The sequence below is a fragment of the Bos indicus x Bos taurus genome, chromosome 4 (assembly GCF_003369695.1).
Source record: "Bos indicus x Bos taurus breed Angus x Brahman F1 hybrid chromosome 4, Bos_hybrid_MaternalHap_v2.0, whole genome shotgun sequence".
NCBI lineage: Eukaryota > Metazoa > Chordata > Mammalia > Artiodactyla > Bovidae > Bos > Bos indicus x Bos taurus.
The window spans coordinates 86,914,942-86,932,532 of NC_040079.1; the positions used below are offsets into that span (position 1 = coordinate 86,914,942).

Sequence of the window (17,591 nt, forward strand, 5' to 3'; positions counted from 1 at the left end):
CTTCAATATAGGGGAGAATGTATTTATATAACTAGCATTTACCAAAATACAAAAGGTTGACCTGGGAAGACCAAAGAATCCGAAACTCCAGCTGACCAGCTCTCTTAAGAAGCCTTGGGAGTAGGCCCTACACAGCAAGATGCTGCCCAGCAGAGATGGGTTAATATTTATTCTGTAAAAAACTGGTATTGAGTATCAAAACACCACAGAACAATCACCTTCTAAATCCTGTTTTTATATCTTTGTTTTGCTCAGGCCTCAAACAGAGTCCATCCCCAGGCAAGGATCCTGGAGTGTGTTGCCATTTCCTTTTCCAGGGGATTTTCCCAACCCTGGGATTGAACTCAGGTCTGCCTCATTGCAGGCAGACTCTTTACCATCTGAGCCACCAGAGAAGCCTCCATTTATTCATACTTGTAGGGGAAGAAAGATCTACTACTTGTCTGGAAAAGTCTGCAGGCAAAGATTACACCTGTCTTTCTTCACTGTAGTGCAAAGAGCAAAGTACTTAATCTACTCAGTGCATCACATCTGCCAGGTGTCAGGATTGAAGGATTAAACAGATATCTCAGGGGGCAGGTCTACTGAGCCTTTGAACTGCAGTTCGGAGTGACTGCTAGCATGTATAACACTCTTATCCAGCCTTGATACTTGGGAAACCGTACCAGAACCTGAGCACCAAACTTAGGTTTTAAACAGTGTGTAACTCAGTAGGCTTGGGACCAAAACTAAGATATTCATTTTTGACTTCTATTTAAGAAACCAGATTCATTCTGATTACACTTTTAGGGTTATGTGAACATTTTAAATAGTGGAAGACAGGATGCCCTGTGGCCCAAAGATTAATTCAGCCCAGAGACATTCTCTAAATTGATTGATTGAATCAGGATTGCGTGTGTCTTCGTATCACTGAACAGCTGAGATTCACAATGTAGAAACTTGCTGCCACAAGAGATGTGACCTTAGTCACCATAATCTGAGACCTGTAAAATGTAGACATTCCCTTTCTTTGCTTACTCTGTGACTAGTTGACCTCATTTTCCAGGGCCTGTTCATAACCTGTCAATGAAATGGAATATTTGAATTGAAGATTGTGACTGTAATCTTTACATTGCAGCCGTATTTGCAGCTCTTCTTTCTATAGTATACAAGGGATCTCCCCTGATAGTCCAGTGGTTACCACTCTGTTTCCACTGCAGACGGCATGCGTTTGATCCCTGGTCAAAGAACGAAGATCCCGCAGGCCCACCAGTGCAGCCAAAAATAAAAAGTATAATATGCAGGAATTTGGGGACATAGGATTTCTGTACATCAGCTTATTTAGCTGTCAGGCTAGAATTAGCTTTCTGAGAAAAATAACTTCATATCAACAGGTACCTATTTTGCTTGCTTCTGAACTCGTCCATCTTCCCTATCTGCTAAGGTGGGCCAATTACTTGTAAGCATAATATTAATACATGACCTTTGACATAAGGTCCACTGAAATTGGATCCTTAGTTACTATTATTGTTTATCTTGCAGATCTTTCCATTGGATTTTCTTAGTATCCCAGCTGAATTCAAGTTCAAGATAGCCTTCTTCCCCTTTAGTTAGTCTCTGGCCTGAAAGTATGAACTCTCTACTGTCGTTGAGTTCTTCCTTCTTCCTGCATATGTTGTGTGGATTTTTTGTTTGTTTGTTTTTAAGAGCGTTCTTATTTTTAAAATTCTTATTTAAGGCTGTGTTAGGCTTTCCTAATTTGTGGTTCCTTACCCTATGTATTCTTTGCGGCCAAAGATGGAGAAGCTCTATACAGTCAGCAAAAACAAGACCAGGAGCTGACTGTGGCTCAGATCATGAACTCCTTATTGCTAAAATCAGATTGAAATTGAAGAAAGTGGAGAAAACCACTAGATCATTCACGTATGACCTAAATCAAATCCCTTATGACTATACAGTAGAAGTGAGAAATAGATTTAAGGGACTAGATCTGATAGACAGAATGCCTGATGAACTATGTTCGGAGGTTCGTGACATTGTACAAGAGACAGTAATAAAGACCATCCCCAAAAAAAGAAATGCAAAAAAGCAAAATGGCTGTCTGGGGAGGCCTTACAAATAGCTGTGAAAAGAAGGGAAGTGAAAAGCAAAGGATAAAAGGAAAGATAAATGCATTTGAATGCAGAGTTCCAAAGAATAGCAAGGAGAGGTAAGAAAGCCTTACTCAGTGATCAGTGCAAAGAAATAGAGGAAAACGACAGAATGGGAAAGACTAGAGATCTCTTCAAGAAAATCAGAGATACAAAGGGAACATTTTATGCAAAGATGGGCTCAATAAAGGACAGAAATGGTAGCGACCTGACAGAAGCAGAAGATACTAAGAAAAGGTGGCAAGAATACACAGGAGAACTGTACAAAAAAGATCTTCATGACCCAGATAATCACGATGGTGTGATCACTCACCTAGAGCCAGACATCCTGGAATGAGAAGTCAAGTGGGCCTTAGCAAACATCACTATGAACAAAGCTAGTGGAGGTGATGGAATTCCAGTTGAGCTAGTTCAAATCCTGAAAGACGATGCTGTGGAAGTGCTGCACTCAATATGCCAGCAAATGTGGAAAACTCAGCAGTGGCCACAGGACTGGAAAAGGTCAGTTTTCATTCTAATCCCAAAGAAAGGCAATGCCAAAGAATGCTCAAACTACTGCACAATTGCACTCATCTCACACGCTAGTAAAGTATTGCTTAAAATTCTCCAAGCCAGGCTTCAGCAATACGTGAACCGTGAACTTCTAGATGTTCAAGCTGGAAAGAAAGCTGAGCGCTGAAGAATTGATGCTTTTTAACTATACTGTTGGAGAAGACTCTTGAGAGTCCCTTGGACTGCAAGGAAATCCTACCAGTCCATCCTAAAGGAGATCAGTCCTGGGTGTTCATTGGAAGGACTAATGCTGAAGCTGAAACTCCAATCCTTTGGCCACCTGATGTGAAGAGCTGACTCATTGGAAAAGACCCTGATCCTGGGAAAGATTGAGGGCAGGAGAAGGGGACAACAGAGGATAAGATGGTTGGATGGCATCACTGACTTGATGGACATGGGTTTGGGTGGACTCTGGGAGTTGGTGATGGACAGGGAGGCCTGGCATGCTGTGGTTCATGGGGTCACCAAGAGTTGGACACAACTGAGCGACTGAACTGAACTGAAATCCATGCCTCTATTTTTAACCCATTGAATATCAATAACTAACTATAGGTCTAATACCTACTGTAATTCGAAGTAGGTCTGTGGGTAAAATGTGTTTCCAGAAATCTGTAAAAGTAGAACATGATATGAAAGTGATCTGGGATTGCTATTGGCAACACATTCACAGTTACTGCTGACCCTACAGAGGCTTGTTGCCTGCACTGATAATCGAAGGAAATCCTGAATTTTGGTTAGGGGTTAGCAAAGTTAAAAGTGTAAGTTTTTCCCTGGTCAAATTCCTTAACCAGGGATTCCAGGTCGAGTGCCTCTGCTCTAAGGGGAGTTGATAGACAAAAATGTATGGGCCAGAACAAACCCCCTAATAAAGGCTATTCAATTCTCCAACCAGTTTTCTTTAAATAATAACATACCCTAATATAACTGAAGTATGACTCCATGTAAAATATTTTCTTTTGCCATTCTGCGGGACTCCTGATACCCCCGACTCTATGAAAGGGAAATTCTCTGGAAATTCTCCAGCCTTGAAAGCAAAGGTTCCCCACTCCCCTCTTTTTCATTTTCTGTTTTTCTATTCCTTAAGTCCTCTTGACAGCCAACCTGTGCCTGGTTCTCTAACCTCTTCCTTTTTCTCTCTCACTGCTGCTTCCTGCACATAATAGCCCACACACCTCAGGATGTGAGTGTAATCAGTGCCGCTCCATTAGCTGCAAAAGGCAAGCCATCTAAGCGAAGGTAATTACAGCATGTCCATCCTTTTCCCCGGAATCCGTGTCACATTGGGGCTGATGTAAACCTCCCTGCCCGCACCTTGCAGCCGGGCCACCTGGGATTTAGCGCTGGGCGTGGGGTGCCAGCTGTCTCCCCAGGGATGCAGCTCTGCTAAGTCAGGCTGGCCATGAAGGTTGATGGTGAGGTTCTCCCAGGGTTGGGAGTTCAGTCCTGAATCAGCTATGGGAACACTGGTGGGACTGGTGGGGACCGAGGGAGATGGGTCCAGGCCAGTAGAGAAAAGGCTCAGATGGGTTCTGGTCCAGGCTGACCCTGCACTGGTTCAATTCCTGGGAAGCTGGGTATCTCCACAGGTTACTTGTTTGATGGGTTTTGTCCCTTAAACCTCTGGCTGTCCAGGAGGGGAATATAGCTAAGATTATGGATTCTTTTTATATTTCCCTCTTAATTTTCTGGTAGGTGTCAGAAACATCTAGAAAATGCCAAAAAGATTGAAATTAAAAAAGCTATTTCAGCAAACATTTCTATGGGCATTGCCTTCCTGCTAATATATGCATTGTACGCACCGGCCTTCTGGTATGGATCCCCTCTAGATATAGCCAAAGAATACACTATTGGAAATGCAATTACAATAAGTTGTTTTCCTAATATTTGTGACAAATCTAAAAATATTATTTATCTATCTACTTCTTCTTTCATTTTCCTCCTTTTTGAAGAATGAACCGTGGTTGTAACCTTTTTACTGTGGCATATCTTTGCTCAGTCCTGTGGGCAGAGCTGGGCTTCTAGAATACACAGAGCATCACAAATGGTTAGACCAATTTAGAAACATATGGAGCATATAAAGAAAGATGGAAAGAATTTATGAAAGAACAAATATCAATTGGCATAGTATGTCTCTCATAGTATGAGAGAACATTAAATTTGTATCATATTGGCTATTGAAATACAAGGTGAAAAGTGATTTTAGTTTTTTTTCCTTTATAAAATGAAAATAAGTTCATTTATTGATTAGAAAAATTATACATACTAGTTATACAAAAGATTAGAATACTTTTAAAAATTAGAAATTACTTAGAATTACTTATGATTTTAAAATCCATATACACTTAATGATAACTTTTGGTGTATATCTTACAGATTATTTTCTGTATATGGGTTTTTTTCTCTTGAAACCTAAATTGCATTATGCATATCTTTTTGTAAATTTTTTTATAAACTAGCAACATATTGTGACCTTCTTTCCATGTCAGTGGTGGTCAGGACAACACGTAACCATTCAACTAGCCATGTTTTAAAACCTGCACTTCCCTGTCTTTCTAAACAGAGGACATGGAACACAGTTTGACCCCTTGATGATGACTTAGGGGCATTATGGAAATTTATCATTTCAGAATGTTCTCTAGAGTGGTACCTTCAGACCCCCATTGAAGTGTTGAGGGCTGTTTGGCTGGATGAGGTTTCATCGCTGCAGAGTCTGTTTTTTCTCATGTTGGTCCCCTCTCCTTGTCAGCTTAGAAGCACTCCGCCTCTCTTTACTTCCTCATTTGCTAAATTTTACAAAGCAGGGAGATTGAGAATGACTCTGGCAGTCATCCTCTCTGGCCTGGTCTCCCCATTTGTTGGGTGTAGACAGTGACTTCTCCCAAATAGGGGAGCAGAGTGACTCCCATGATGCAGGGAGCCCAGTGATGGCCTCTTCATAAAGACCAAGAACTCGAGTGTGTTAACTTTCTAGCATTGCTTCTGGTAGGGACTTTTTTTTTGCTCTTGCTGGTCCTTCTCTGTATTGCAGATAGTAGATAGATATTTGAGTTCTGGTATGTTAAGCATTATTGTTATTTGTCATCTTCTGAGAAAAGCCAAACTATAAGTAGATGTTTCACCATGCCCAGAGAGAAAGGAGTCATTTCTCTTCATTTAGGTTTTTCTCAGTTAATGTATGCTAATAACCTGGATTCCTGAAACTACAGTCTTGACTTTTCTGTATCAATTTGTTTTCCTAGTGAAAAAAAGATGAAGGGAAATGTGTTAAGTTTGTGTGCTATAGTACAGACTAATTGTGTAGAGGAATTATTAATTAATGCACACAGATGTGATTTATAATGCATGAACTATTACTTTTTAATGTTAAAAATCTTATCAAAATGTGTGTATATATATATAACATGGCACTTTTTAAGGAAAGTTATATGGGGTCAAAATCTACTTTGTTGCATCTTGAACATTCTATGTAATTCCATGCATAGTTAGAGAAAGTAATTTAGTACTGAATAATACTGACGGAAAATAGTTTCCTCTGGTGGCAATGGCTTCAGAATCAAGGCAACATCTTTGAAAAATCATTGTCATTTTGTCTAAGCCCAGGAGAAGAACAACCAGTAGTTTGACAAGATAGATGAAAAAATATTTTTGAGGTTAAAGAAACTCATTTGTGCAACAAAATTCTGTAGTTACCTTGTAAATTTTGCTCTTGTGCTGAAAAAAATTTTCAAGGGATAGACCTAATCTTGACACTTTGGTGGCCTGTGTTCCAAACACATGTGTGTGAGATGACAGTGGACACTGGAATGGGACATGTGACTTTCCCTTGTGTTCTTTTGCTCAGGTCTTTTTCTCAATCCTGATCGGCGCCTTCAGCATTGGACAGGCTGCTCCCTGTATTGATGCTTTTGCCAATGCGAGAGGAGCAGCAAATGCGATCTTTGCTATTATTGATAGCGTGAGTCATTTATTATTTTTAATGCTGAAAATTTTTTTAAGGCCTGGATAATTAGATCTGGCTTTATGTTAAATGTCCTGTAAAAATTAAGTGACATGAAAAATTTCTGCTTATTAATGAATAAAACCAAATGCCTCTTTTGAATATTTGTGAAAGTTTGAAAAAAAATACCTCTTTTTCAAGGTTAATAATTTGCATTATATTCTGAGTCTGAGAACTCACAGGATCCCAAGATCAGTAATCAAAACCAGCTCTAAATGATGAGGAAACTTTTTTTGGTTAAGCCTAGACTTGACTATTTGTAACATTCACACTGGTTCCAAATTAAAGAATCAAAACCAAAATAATAATAAAGAATAGAAATGGGATTTCAAGTGAGGAATAAATGAGGTTAGGAGTGCTTATTACTGTGCCTGCCTTAAGTTGCTGCTGCTGCTAAGTAGCTTCAGTCATGTCCAACTCTGCGTGACCCCATAGACGGCAGCCCACCAGGCTCTGCCATCCCTGGGATTCTCCAGGCAAGAACACTGGAGTGGGTTGCCATTTCCTCCTCCAATGCATGAAAGTGAAAAGTGAAAGTGAAGTCGCTCAATCGTGTCCGACTCTTCGCAACCTCATGGACTGCAGCCTACCAGGCTCCTCTGCCCATGGGATTTTCCAGGCAAGAGTACTGGAGTAGGGTGCCATTGCCTTCTCCTGCCTTAAGTTAGGGTTTAATAAATTTTAAGTTTTGAGTTAGCCAATTGGTGAATAAAAGGCAGAATGTGCTAAGAACTTTTATAAAGGAGAACAGGTTTTTTTTTTTTAAAGAATTCTGTCTCCAATAAACTTTATTTTAAAGAAAAAATATTTCTGAATGCTTATCTTTAATCAAACAGCACTGATCTCATTTGGGAAAGTGCATCTGAACTAGTGTGTTATTATTAGAGTTCAAAGCAAAGATGTTTGTCTTCCTAGTTTTTCTCCTTTTCTCTTTGATTTTGTAGCCAGACTGAGAACATTATGCTTTGTAGACAGGATGAGTGGATGGAAAAATGATTGGTGGGAACAAAATTGATAGTATGTTTTGCTGTGGGTTGCCCTCTCCCTCTGGAGAAGGCAATGGCACCCCACTCCAGTACTCTTGCCTGGAAAATCCCATGGATGGAGGAGCCTGGTTGGCTGCAGTCCATGGGGTCGCTAAGAGTCAGACACGACTGAGCGACTTCACTTTCACTTTTCACTTTCATGCATTGGAGAAGGAAATGGCAACCCACTCCAGTGTTCTTGCCTGGAGAATCCCAGGGATGGCAGAGCCTGGTCGGCTGCTGTCTATGGGGTCACACAGAGTCGGACATGACCCAAGCGACTTAGCAGCAGCCCTCTCCCTCAAAAAAAAAAAATCACTTTGTATGTCATATAATTTTGAATCAATTGTATTGCATAAGTTATCCTGACTGAAGTGAAATAAAGAAAATCATTTTGACACATTAAAGGTGGTCTCTGCATTTACACAAAGAAAATGCTAACTAGCTAACTGAAATGTAATTGTGTGTCCAAGCAATTGCTGTTTCATTAATCTAAGTCATGAGAAAATTGGTCAGCTTCTGCATGTATTGAAAATTTACATCATTCCAAACTAAGTTGTCCCTGACCAATTTTTCAATCTTCTCAATCCAGTCCGTCACACTTATTGTTTAGGAATAAGCTAATTTTCACTAAATGCTGAAATACCTGGATATATCAGTTCAGTTCAGTTCAGTTAAGTCGCTCAGTCGTGTCCGACTCTTTGCGACCCCATTAATCGCAGCACGCCAGGCCTCCCTGTCCATCACCAACTCCCAGAGTTCACTCAAACTCACATCCATCGAGTCGGTGATGCCATCCAACCATCTCATCCTCTGTCATCCCCTTCTCTTCCTGCTCCCAATCCCTCCCAGCATCAGAGTCTTTTCCAATGAGTCAACTCTTCGCATGAGGTGGCCAAAGTACTGGAGTTTCAGCTTTAGCATCATTCCCTCCAAAGAACACCCAGGGCTGATGTCCTTTAGAATGGACTGGTTGAATCTCCTTGCAGTCCAAGGGACTCTCAAGAGCCTTCTCCAACACAACGGTTCAAAAGCATCAATTCTTTGGCGCTCAGCTTTCTTTACAGTCCAACTCTCACATCCATACATGACTACTGGAAAAACCTGGATATATCAATTATAGTATATTTTGTAATTACAGTTGTAGGAATGTACATTTTGAAAATTTATGAGGATATGCCAGAAACTTAAAGTGAAATATCATATGAAATGAAAAGAATATGTCCCTTATGTACTTTTTAAGAAAAACCTATTTTCAGAGAAGGAATACTTCCTTAAACACATAAACATAAACATACAGACACACACACACACACACAGTCTTCAACTTTGGGTTCTGACTCATGTGAAGGGAATTATGCTTTTCTGGGTCCTGTTTTTGGCATTGCTGAGGCCTATTCCTTAAAAATGCAATTGTTTGTCCTATGATGGAATAGCCATTGAATTTTGTTTTGTTTAGGATCCTAAAATTGACAGTTTTTCAGAGAGAGGACACAAACCAGACAACATCAAAGGGAATTTGGAGTTCAGAGATGTTCATTTCTCTTATCCTGCTCGGCCTGATGTCCAGGTATTATAAGTTATATTTATAGGGATTCCTAATTTAGATTGTTAATCATCTTCAGGAATCCACAGTCTCTATTATTTTGATATGTATGTGCCTTTTCCTTTGGGGATTATAGTCCCTTATTTAATACTATTTTTCCAAATTTAAAATTGAGTCAGATTACTTCTCTTTCAGGCTTTTGATGTGAAGTGCACTCTTTTTCTCTCTTCCCTTAAAGATCTTGAAGGGCCTCAACCTGAAGGTAGAGAGCGGGCAGACGGTGGCCCTGGTTGGGAATAGCGGCTGTGGGAAGAGCACAGTAGTCCAGCTGGTGCAGAGGCTGTATGACCCTGATGTGGGGAGTGTAAGTGGGAAGAACCCCGCTCTTCAAAATGGGAAGCTGGGTATCAAATAGCCCTTAGAAAAATTTTTTGGTAGCATATTTGCATGTGAATCCAATTTTGGTTAAAAAAAGAAAAAGGCTATGGAATTGCAATGCATCTGGATAAGACCTTCAAACCCTTGGGATATTTTGACAAAAGTAGTCAAGATGATAAAACTCAAAGAAGCTAGACAGTGCTCTCCTCTGTTCCAACTAAGCTTTTCATAGTCTACTATGTCACCAGAAAATAGTCATCCAAACCACTGAGAGGATTATTTTCAATGACTGACTTAGTTTGGTTAAAAATGTTCCACATTAGTAATTGTCAATAAGCTTGTGTTCGGGGTCACAAGGAATCTTAGGGCAGTAATTAAATTCATCAAAGACAGTTGAGTTTTCTTCAGTGTTGGAATATCTGAAGGGGAAAGTGGAACAGTCTCCATGAAACTGGGGACGTGAGAAACAGTAACGGCCTAGGGTATAGTTTTTTGATCTTTTAAAATTTTTATTATAAATTGAAACTTACCGAAAAGTTGCAAGTAAGGAACTCACATATACTCTTCACCCAGATTTATTCATTGTTTTTATTTTGACCTACTTGCCTTATTATCATCTCTTTCTTACTGCATGTTTGTGTGTATGTATAAGACCAACACAAACATACATACCAGTTTTTTTCTGAACCTTTGAGAATAAGTTAAAGATGTTATGCCCTTTGATCCTTACGTACATTAGAATATAATTTCTTTTTTTAAATAATGTTATTGGATTATAGGTTGTTTTACAATGTGTGTTCGTTTCAGGCGTATAGCAAAGCAGAATGTATTTTCTGAGAAGACAACATGCTTTTACTTCATCACAAAACAATTATCAAAATCAGTAAATTTAACATTAATACAATAGGGGCCCACAGTAAATATTCAAATTTGCTCAGTTGTACTGACTTGTGAACATTGAGTTTACCTGACATTGAAATGTACTATAATTATGAAAACAGAAGTTTACAAGTTACACAAAAAAACAAAAACAATAAGGCATTAATACAGGACAGAGATTCTAGGATATGCGAATTATTTACTTTCTTTAATAAAAGTAACAAAATTTCTTTGAAAAATCTGATACACCAAGTAGGAACATGGACCCCTTCTCATTTCCTAAAGCAAACTCTAGGTTGGTTGAAGTATAAACAGTTGTCTTCATTTTTCAAAAAGAACCTAGTAAATACTTACATTGAGGATAAGCATTTGAAAACATTAAAAAAATTACTATTGGAGTAATGCATTTTTAAAAGAAAATACATGTCAGCAGGAAAAAAAAGTCTTCAGAAATTCTGAACTCAGAGATATTCACTGTTCACATTGTAATTTAAGTTTGCTTACTGCTGAAATAATGGAAAAAATGCCCAGTGATACAGCTGATTGATTCAATTTTCCCTTAAACCTCTCTTCAATAAAAATCAGTAAAGCTATAGTTTAAGAAAGAAAGAAATTGGAATGAAAAATTTATGATACATGGTAAAACTATTATATTACTATTTTATAAATTAATATGAATCTATCAGAGGCTATGAACATGCATATCTTTTGAGAATAAATGTAGATTTGTAAAAAGTCAAGAAATGCTCAATTTCACTTATATATGGATTACATATAAGCTACATCATACACTTATTAATTAGAAAAGACAGATTAATATGATAAAAGCCAGTAAATTACAGTGAAGCAAATATATATTTATATATTCCTGCTCCCACTGTGAATTATTAAAAATCTTTTTAGAGAGTTTGTTCAACCTTTATTCAGCAAATAATAAATACCCAACATGTGCCAGTCATTGTATGAGTTGAGCAATTATTACTGGAGAAGAAAAAATAAAACATACTCTTCAGTCTGGTAATTCTGTCCTTCTACTATGATTGTCCCTCATTGTTTGCACGAAGCCAAATACTCAGCAGGTGGGAAATGCTGAAGTACATTATGGTATTGATATATTATGTAGAGTAAAACATCATAATGCCATCAAAGTGATATGTAGACTAGGTAGGCAAATGGACACTTTAATTCAGATTTAATAATGGTAAGCAAAATTCATAGTTATGCCAAAATACATAACTCAATATGTAGTCATTTATGGAGAATATTCCATCCATGAAAAACAGTATACATAATAAAATCAAAAGAGAGAATAGACTTTATTTTTAGCCTTGCACATTGCTCTTTATTTCCGATTCCCATTTCTAACCACTGAAATATGTTAAATATTAGCTAAGGTTGTTTTTTTTTGTTTTTTGTCTTGTCAGCAAACAGATTTTATTGAGCTATATTCTAAAAATAATATGTAAAGTTTTGATAAAGATTATTTAAAAGATGGTTTTACCAATGTTGAAAACATCCCAATTAAAATAATAGATTCCAGTGTATAAATTGAATGGTAATAATTTAAATAAAAGATTAATGGGGAACACATGTATACCTGTGGTGGATTCATTTTGATATTTGGCAAAACTAATACAATTATGTAAAGTTTAAAAATTAAATAAAATTTAAAAAAAAGATTAAAGCATTTAAAATATAAGATCTCTGTAAACACAGCAAGCAGAAATAGCTGATAATCCCATTAAAAGTGTCTTTTAAAGGAATAAAGATATAAATTACTGGTGCTGACTTTTAATATTATGTGAGTGCTAATGAAGAAACTTTATTATCAGGAATTCCCTGGCCGTCCAGTGGTTATCACTCAGCACTTTGACTGCAGTGGGCCTGGATTTGATTCCTTGCTTGAGAACCAGGATCACGCCAGCCAAGTGGCATGGCCAAAAAAAGGAAAGAAAAACTTTTATTAGCACCATTTTACTTACATGTCATGTGGTAAAATAATAAATAGCTCACTCAGTTTGTATGGATCCATTGCATTTATTGTTATTTTTTTTTAATTGGTGGATAATTCCTTTACAATGGTGTCTTGGTTTCTGCTGTACAACTTGAATCACATATTAGCTAAGGCTTTTTTGGTAACAAATGCTTTCAACGTCAGATGGCTTATTAAAATATTTAATGGAAGTATCTTGTTTCTTCAGATTATCATCGATGGCCAGGATATTAGGACATTTAATGTAAAGTATCTGAGGGAAATAATTGGAGTGGTGAGTCAGGAGCTGGTGCTCTTTGCTACCACCGTTGCTGAAAATATCCGTTACGGCCGTGGAAATGTCACCATGGATGAAATACAGCAAGCTGTGAAGGAAGCCAATGCCTATGAGTTTATCATGCGGTTACCACAGGTAAAGCCTCTGTTAATTTGAGCGCCCTCGAACTTCACTTCATGCCACCGAGTTCTTTCTTCAAAGCTTAAATAAGCTAATAATGTTTGAGGTTCCAGGTTGTCCAACTTTGCTAGGTAAGTCCCTTGAATTATCCATTTGGAGGGTCAAGGAGTGTAGCTTGGTACAATGACTCATAGGAAATTTTATACAGAGTTTGTGTTACTAGTTTTTTAGAATGTGAAATGATTTATTATGATTTGTGACTCATTACGCTAGTCAAAATGAAGCACCCTGTTGTCTTCCATGAATTCCTAGACTCCATAGCTTTTTCTGTTTGAAATATTTCAAGAGCTCTACCACGCTTTCTGTTGTAGAAATTTGACACCCTGGTTGGAGAGAGAGGAGCCCAGCTGAGCGGTGGACAGAAGCAGAGAATCGCCATCGCCCGGGCCCTGGTTCGCAACCCCAAGATCCTCCTGCTGGACGAGGCCACCTCAGCGCTGGACACGGAGAGTGAAGCCGAGGTTCAGGCGGCCCTGGATAAGGTCAGTGGGTCCTCAACGCCTGAAGGACCAGCCAACTGAAACTGTATTGAAATTCTTACCAGTGCTTTGCGAGCCTAGGCTGAAAAACATGGACCTGAGAGCAGATGCAGCTCTCCCGTGGGCTTTTTTTTTTTTTAACGTGTTACTCCATGTGGAGTGCAGTCGGTTAACAATGTTGTGGTAGGTTCAGGTGTGCAGCAGAGCGACTCAGCACTTACGTATCCATGCATCCATTCTCCCCCAAACTCGCCTCCCATCCAGGCTGCCACATAACACTGAGCAGAGTTCCCTGTGCTATACAGTGGGCTGGTTATCCATTTTAAATACAGCAGTGTGTACAGGTCAGTGCCATGGGGCTTTCTTTCAGGGCACATTGCAGAGAGAGGTGGGCAGCCCATTTGCTGGCTTGCTTTCTTGGACCAAGATGCAATTATCCCCAGGTCCAGGCCTGTGCAGTGAACTGCTTAGCTTTGGGGGTTTTGTTTGTTTACATATAGGTTAGGACTTTGATCAAAAGTTCTTGCGGTAAAATGTACAAAGAAAATTCTGATGACTTACCCAGTGGTCCATCTGAAAAGCAGTTCAAAATACTTGCCTTATTTTGTAGCAGTACATCATCTTTATCTGTTCATAAAAGTGAATGGGTCCTTCTCTGGAAATAAAGTTCAATTTGTGTGTTTCTTTTTTTTTTAATTTAAATTTATTATTTTAATTAGAAGCTAATTACTTTACAGTATTGTATTGGTTTTGCCATACATCAACATGCATCTGCCATGGGTGTACACATGTTCCCCATCCTGAACACATGTTCCCCGCTCCCACCTCCCTCCCCATACCATCCCTCTGGGTCATCCCAGTGCACCAGCCCCGAGCTTCCTGTATCTGGCATTGAAACTGGACTGGCGATTAGTTTCTTATATGATATTATACATGTTTCAATGCCATTCTCCCAAATCATCCCCCCTTCCCTCTCCCACAGAGTCCAAAAGACTGTTCTATACATCTGTGTCTCTTTTGCTGTGTCTTGCAGGGTTATCGTTACCATCTTTCTAAATTCCATATATATGCATTAGTATACTGTATTGGTGTTTTTCTTTCTGGCTTACTTCACTCTGTATAATCGGCTCCAGTTTCATCCACCTCATTAGAACTAATTCAAATGTATTCTTTTTAATGGCTGAGTAATACTCCATTGTGTATATGTACCACAGCTTTCTTATCCATTCATCTGCTGATGGGCATCTAGGTTGCTTCCATGTCCTGGCTATTATAAACAGTGCTGTGATGAACATTGGGGTACATGTGTCTCTTTCCCTTCTGGTTTCCTCAGTGTGTATGCCCAGCAGTGGGATTGCTGGATCATAAGGCAGTTCTATTTCCAGTTTTTTAAGGAATCTCCACACTGTTCTCCATAGTGGCTGTACTAGTTTGCATTCCCACCAACAGTGTAAGAGGGCTCCCTTTTCTCCACATCCTCTCCAGCATTTATTGCTTGTAGACTTTTAGATAGCAGCCATTCTGACTGGCGTGAAATGGTACCTCATAGTGGTTTTGATTTGCATTTCTCTGATAATGAGTGATGTTGTGTGTTTCTTTAAGCATATAAATAAGGAAGATATTTCAAGGCCGCTGAACTCATGGGCCTGGCTCAGTGTTTCTAAATCTCTCACTATCGTCTTTACTAAGCTGAAGCTTCGCAGCATGAACCTTATCTTGGGACACTTTCAAGGTTAGTGCTGATGTCATCTGTCATAACAACACAGTATAAAAACTGGAGTCAGATGACACTATGTAAATAGATTTCAAACACATAAATATCATAAACATTTTTGACTTCATAAAGTTTAGTAATAAAATGTGCAAATTACTTAACAGTCCATCCAAATTGCCTCTTGAAATTTTGTTTTTTTGAATTGACCTACTTTATTTTTCAGTTTTTATTGAAATATAGTTGGTTTACAATGTGGCATTAGTTTCAGGTGTACAGCAAAATGATTCAGTCGTACATATATATGTGTGTGTATATATATTATATATCAGATATATATATATATATGTCCTCTTGAAATTATACAGATGAGCTGTATAACCTTATTTTCTCAGGAAAATGTATACTTGAATCCTAAGTGAACACAACTGCCGTGTGTGCTATAAACTGTAGTTAATTCAGGCTTCGTGGTTTATCATGTTAACATTTTGGCTTATTTTATATAATGGAATTTAATAATTAATGAGAAAGAATATGATATAAGAGAATTATAAGAGAGAATTATGAGAGAATATGATATTCTCTCATAAATTATTCCTCATAAATTTTTGTACTGAATTACCCTGCTTTCATGTATATTAAGTCTCAAGGAACCAAAATATAATACATAGGGGACTTATATTTGGTTGGTTAATTAGAAGTGACTTAAATCAGGAAATCATAAAAACAAATACATGCATTCATTAAATAATTGATTTAAAATGTGTCAGAATAGATTTTTTTAGCATACAGTTATGTACGATAAGAGAGATTTATGGAACAAAGTCCTAGTCAGCCCTAGGACACAGATCCTAAAACTTTCTAGGGTGTGTACATTCAGGACAGTAGCCCTTGCTGTGCTAAACAAACAGAATTACTGACAAGTTTTTTCATGATGTGAATTCTGTCAGCAAAAGTTGTATCCTTGCAAGTTTTAGTTCATATTTGGATACATTACTTCTTTGAATTTTAGCAATTTGTGTTGGCAGACACAGAAGCTATAAGGCCTCTTGAAGTCTATGCTTCAGACATTGAACAAGCATTCATTCCTTCACAGCTTTTGCTCAAAACTAGTCACGTGGCCTGCCCAAATTTGAGGAGGTGGAAAAATACAGTCCATCTCTGAAGGGAATAGCCCTAAGGTGTTTGTGGCCAATTTTTATCTACCATAGTTGCTACAGATGGTTTATAATCTACCGAATCGACTCCATACATTGCAAGATAACTGATATGTTTTTCAGACAATAAACTATGTCTTGAAGAGGGAAGTCCTTCATTATTGCATTCTCCCCAGTGATACTGGTCAGTCAGTTGGCTGGTCCATCTGGTTAAAAACCAACTGTCTTAACAATGAAAGTTGAGTTTTGTAATTCTCTGTCCTTGAGGAGCATAAGGATGTAACACTGTTACTGTTTTTCCTCTCTGATTACCTAGCCTGGAAGCAGAACATTTTCCTTCTGTAGCCCCTTTCCACATTCATCACTGTCTCTTGTCCAGCACCATGCTGTTGTACTTAGCTATTTATTTATATGCTTTCTCTCTCTCTCCCCTAAGAGGCAGAACTAACAAAAGGCTCATGTTTACTCTATAACACCCACTCCAGTGCCTGCACGTAGTAAAGCCTGAATAAATTTTTACTGAATTGATTTCCATGGTCTAGCTCATTGAATAATGCAGTTCTACATTAGAAAAAAATAATTAATGACCATATCCGCTTTTGGCTCAATAGATAGCAACTGTTCTTCAAAATAAATAATAGGTTTTTCAGTATAAAATCTTAAAGAAGACTAGAAAAGCAGACTTGATATTTTGATTTTTTAAAGAAAGTCAATAACACAAAGTTTTATACCTATGTCCCTCTTCTACTTATAGTGTTTCCATACTGGAGGGGCAGGAAAAGAATGAAAATAGTGATTTAATGAAATGATCCCTGAAAGTTTCATTTGTGCTCCCCCCCACCCCCCCCCACCTAGAAGTCAAGAAGCCTAATAGATGAGCGCTTCCTCTGTTTGGGCCTACCTTTCATTCCTGTGCTGTGAGCTTAATCACACAGTCGTGTCCAGCTCTCTGTGACCCCAGGCACTGCAGCCCGCCAAGCCCCTCTGTCTGTGGGATTCTCCAGGCAGGAATACTGGAGGGGGTTGCCAAGCTGTCCTCCAGGAGATCTTCCCAACCCAGGGATTGAACCTAGGTTTCCCGCATTGCAATGGGATTCTTCACCATCAGAGCCACCAGGGAAGCCCACCTGCACATCCAAAATTAGAAGTTTCAAATTTCTTAATAGTTGTTCTCCTTGAATCCAGGATATTTGTTTGCCAGTGTCTTGTCATCGTGGGGGTGTTTGAAAATACCCTTTTGTGTCAAATCTCCTCTACCCTAGCCAAAATTCTTTGGTCAAGGGTGACA

General features: G+C 38.5%; 1 protein-coding gene across 15 annotated transcripts in view; it reads left to right on the forward strand.

Moving 5' to 3' along the window:
- Positions 1-17,591, forward strand: part of LOC113891609 (phosphatidylcholine translocator ABCB4-like) — a 104,232-nt gene that overhangs the window by 44,849 nt on the left and 41,792 nt on the right. For 11 of the 15 annotated variants that reach the window (XR_003510807.1, XR_003510809.1, XR_003510811.1 and 8 more), the window contains 5 exons: positions 6,523-6,636; positions 9,163-9,273; positions 9,488-9,613; positions 12,708-12,911; positions 13,268-13,438. Coding sequence is in view for 7 of the 15 variants with exons in the window: in XM_027539884.1 (XP_027395685.1) it covers positions 6,523-6,636; positions 9,163-9,273; positions 9,488-9,613; positions 12,708-12,911; positions 13,268-13,438 (726 nt within the window). In the remaining 8 variants the exon portion in view is untranslated. Of the gene's footprint in view, positions 1-6,522; positions 6,637-9,162; positions 9,274-9,487; positions 9,614-12,707; positions 12,912-13,267; positions 13,439-15,037; positions 15,188-17,591 lie in introns of those variants that run through there. The other 4 variants (XM_027539885.1, XR_003510808.1, XR_003510813.1 and 1 more) reach the window with 4 other exon arrangements.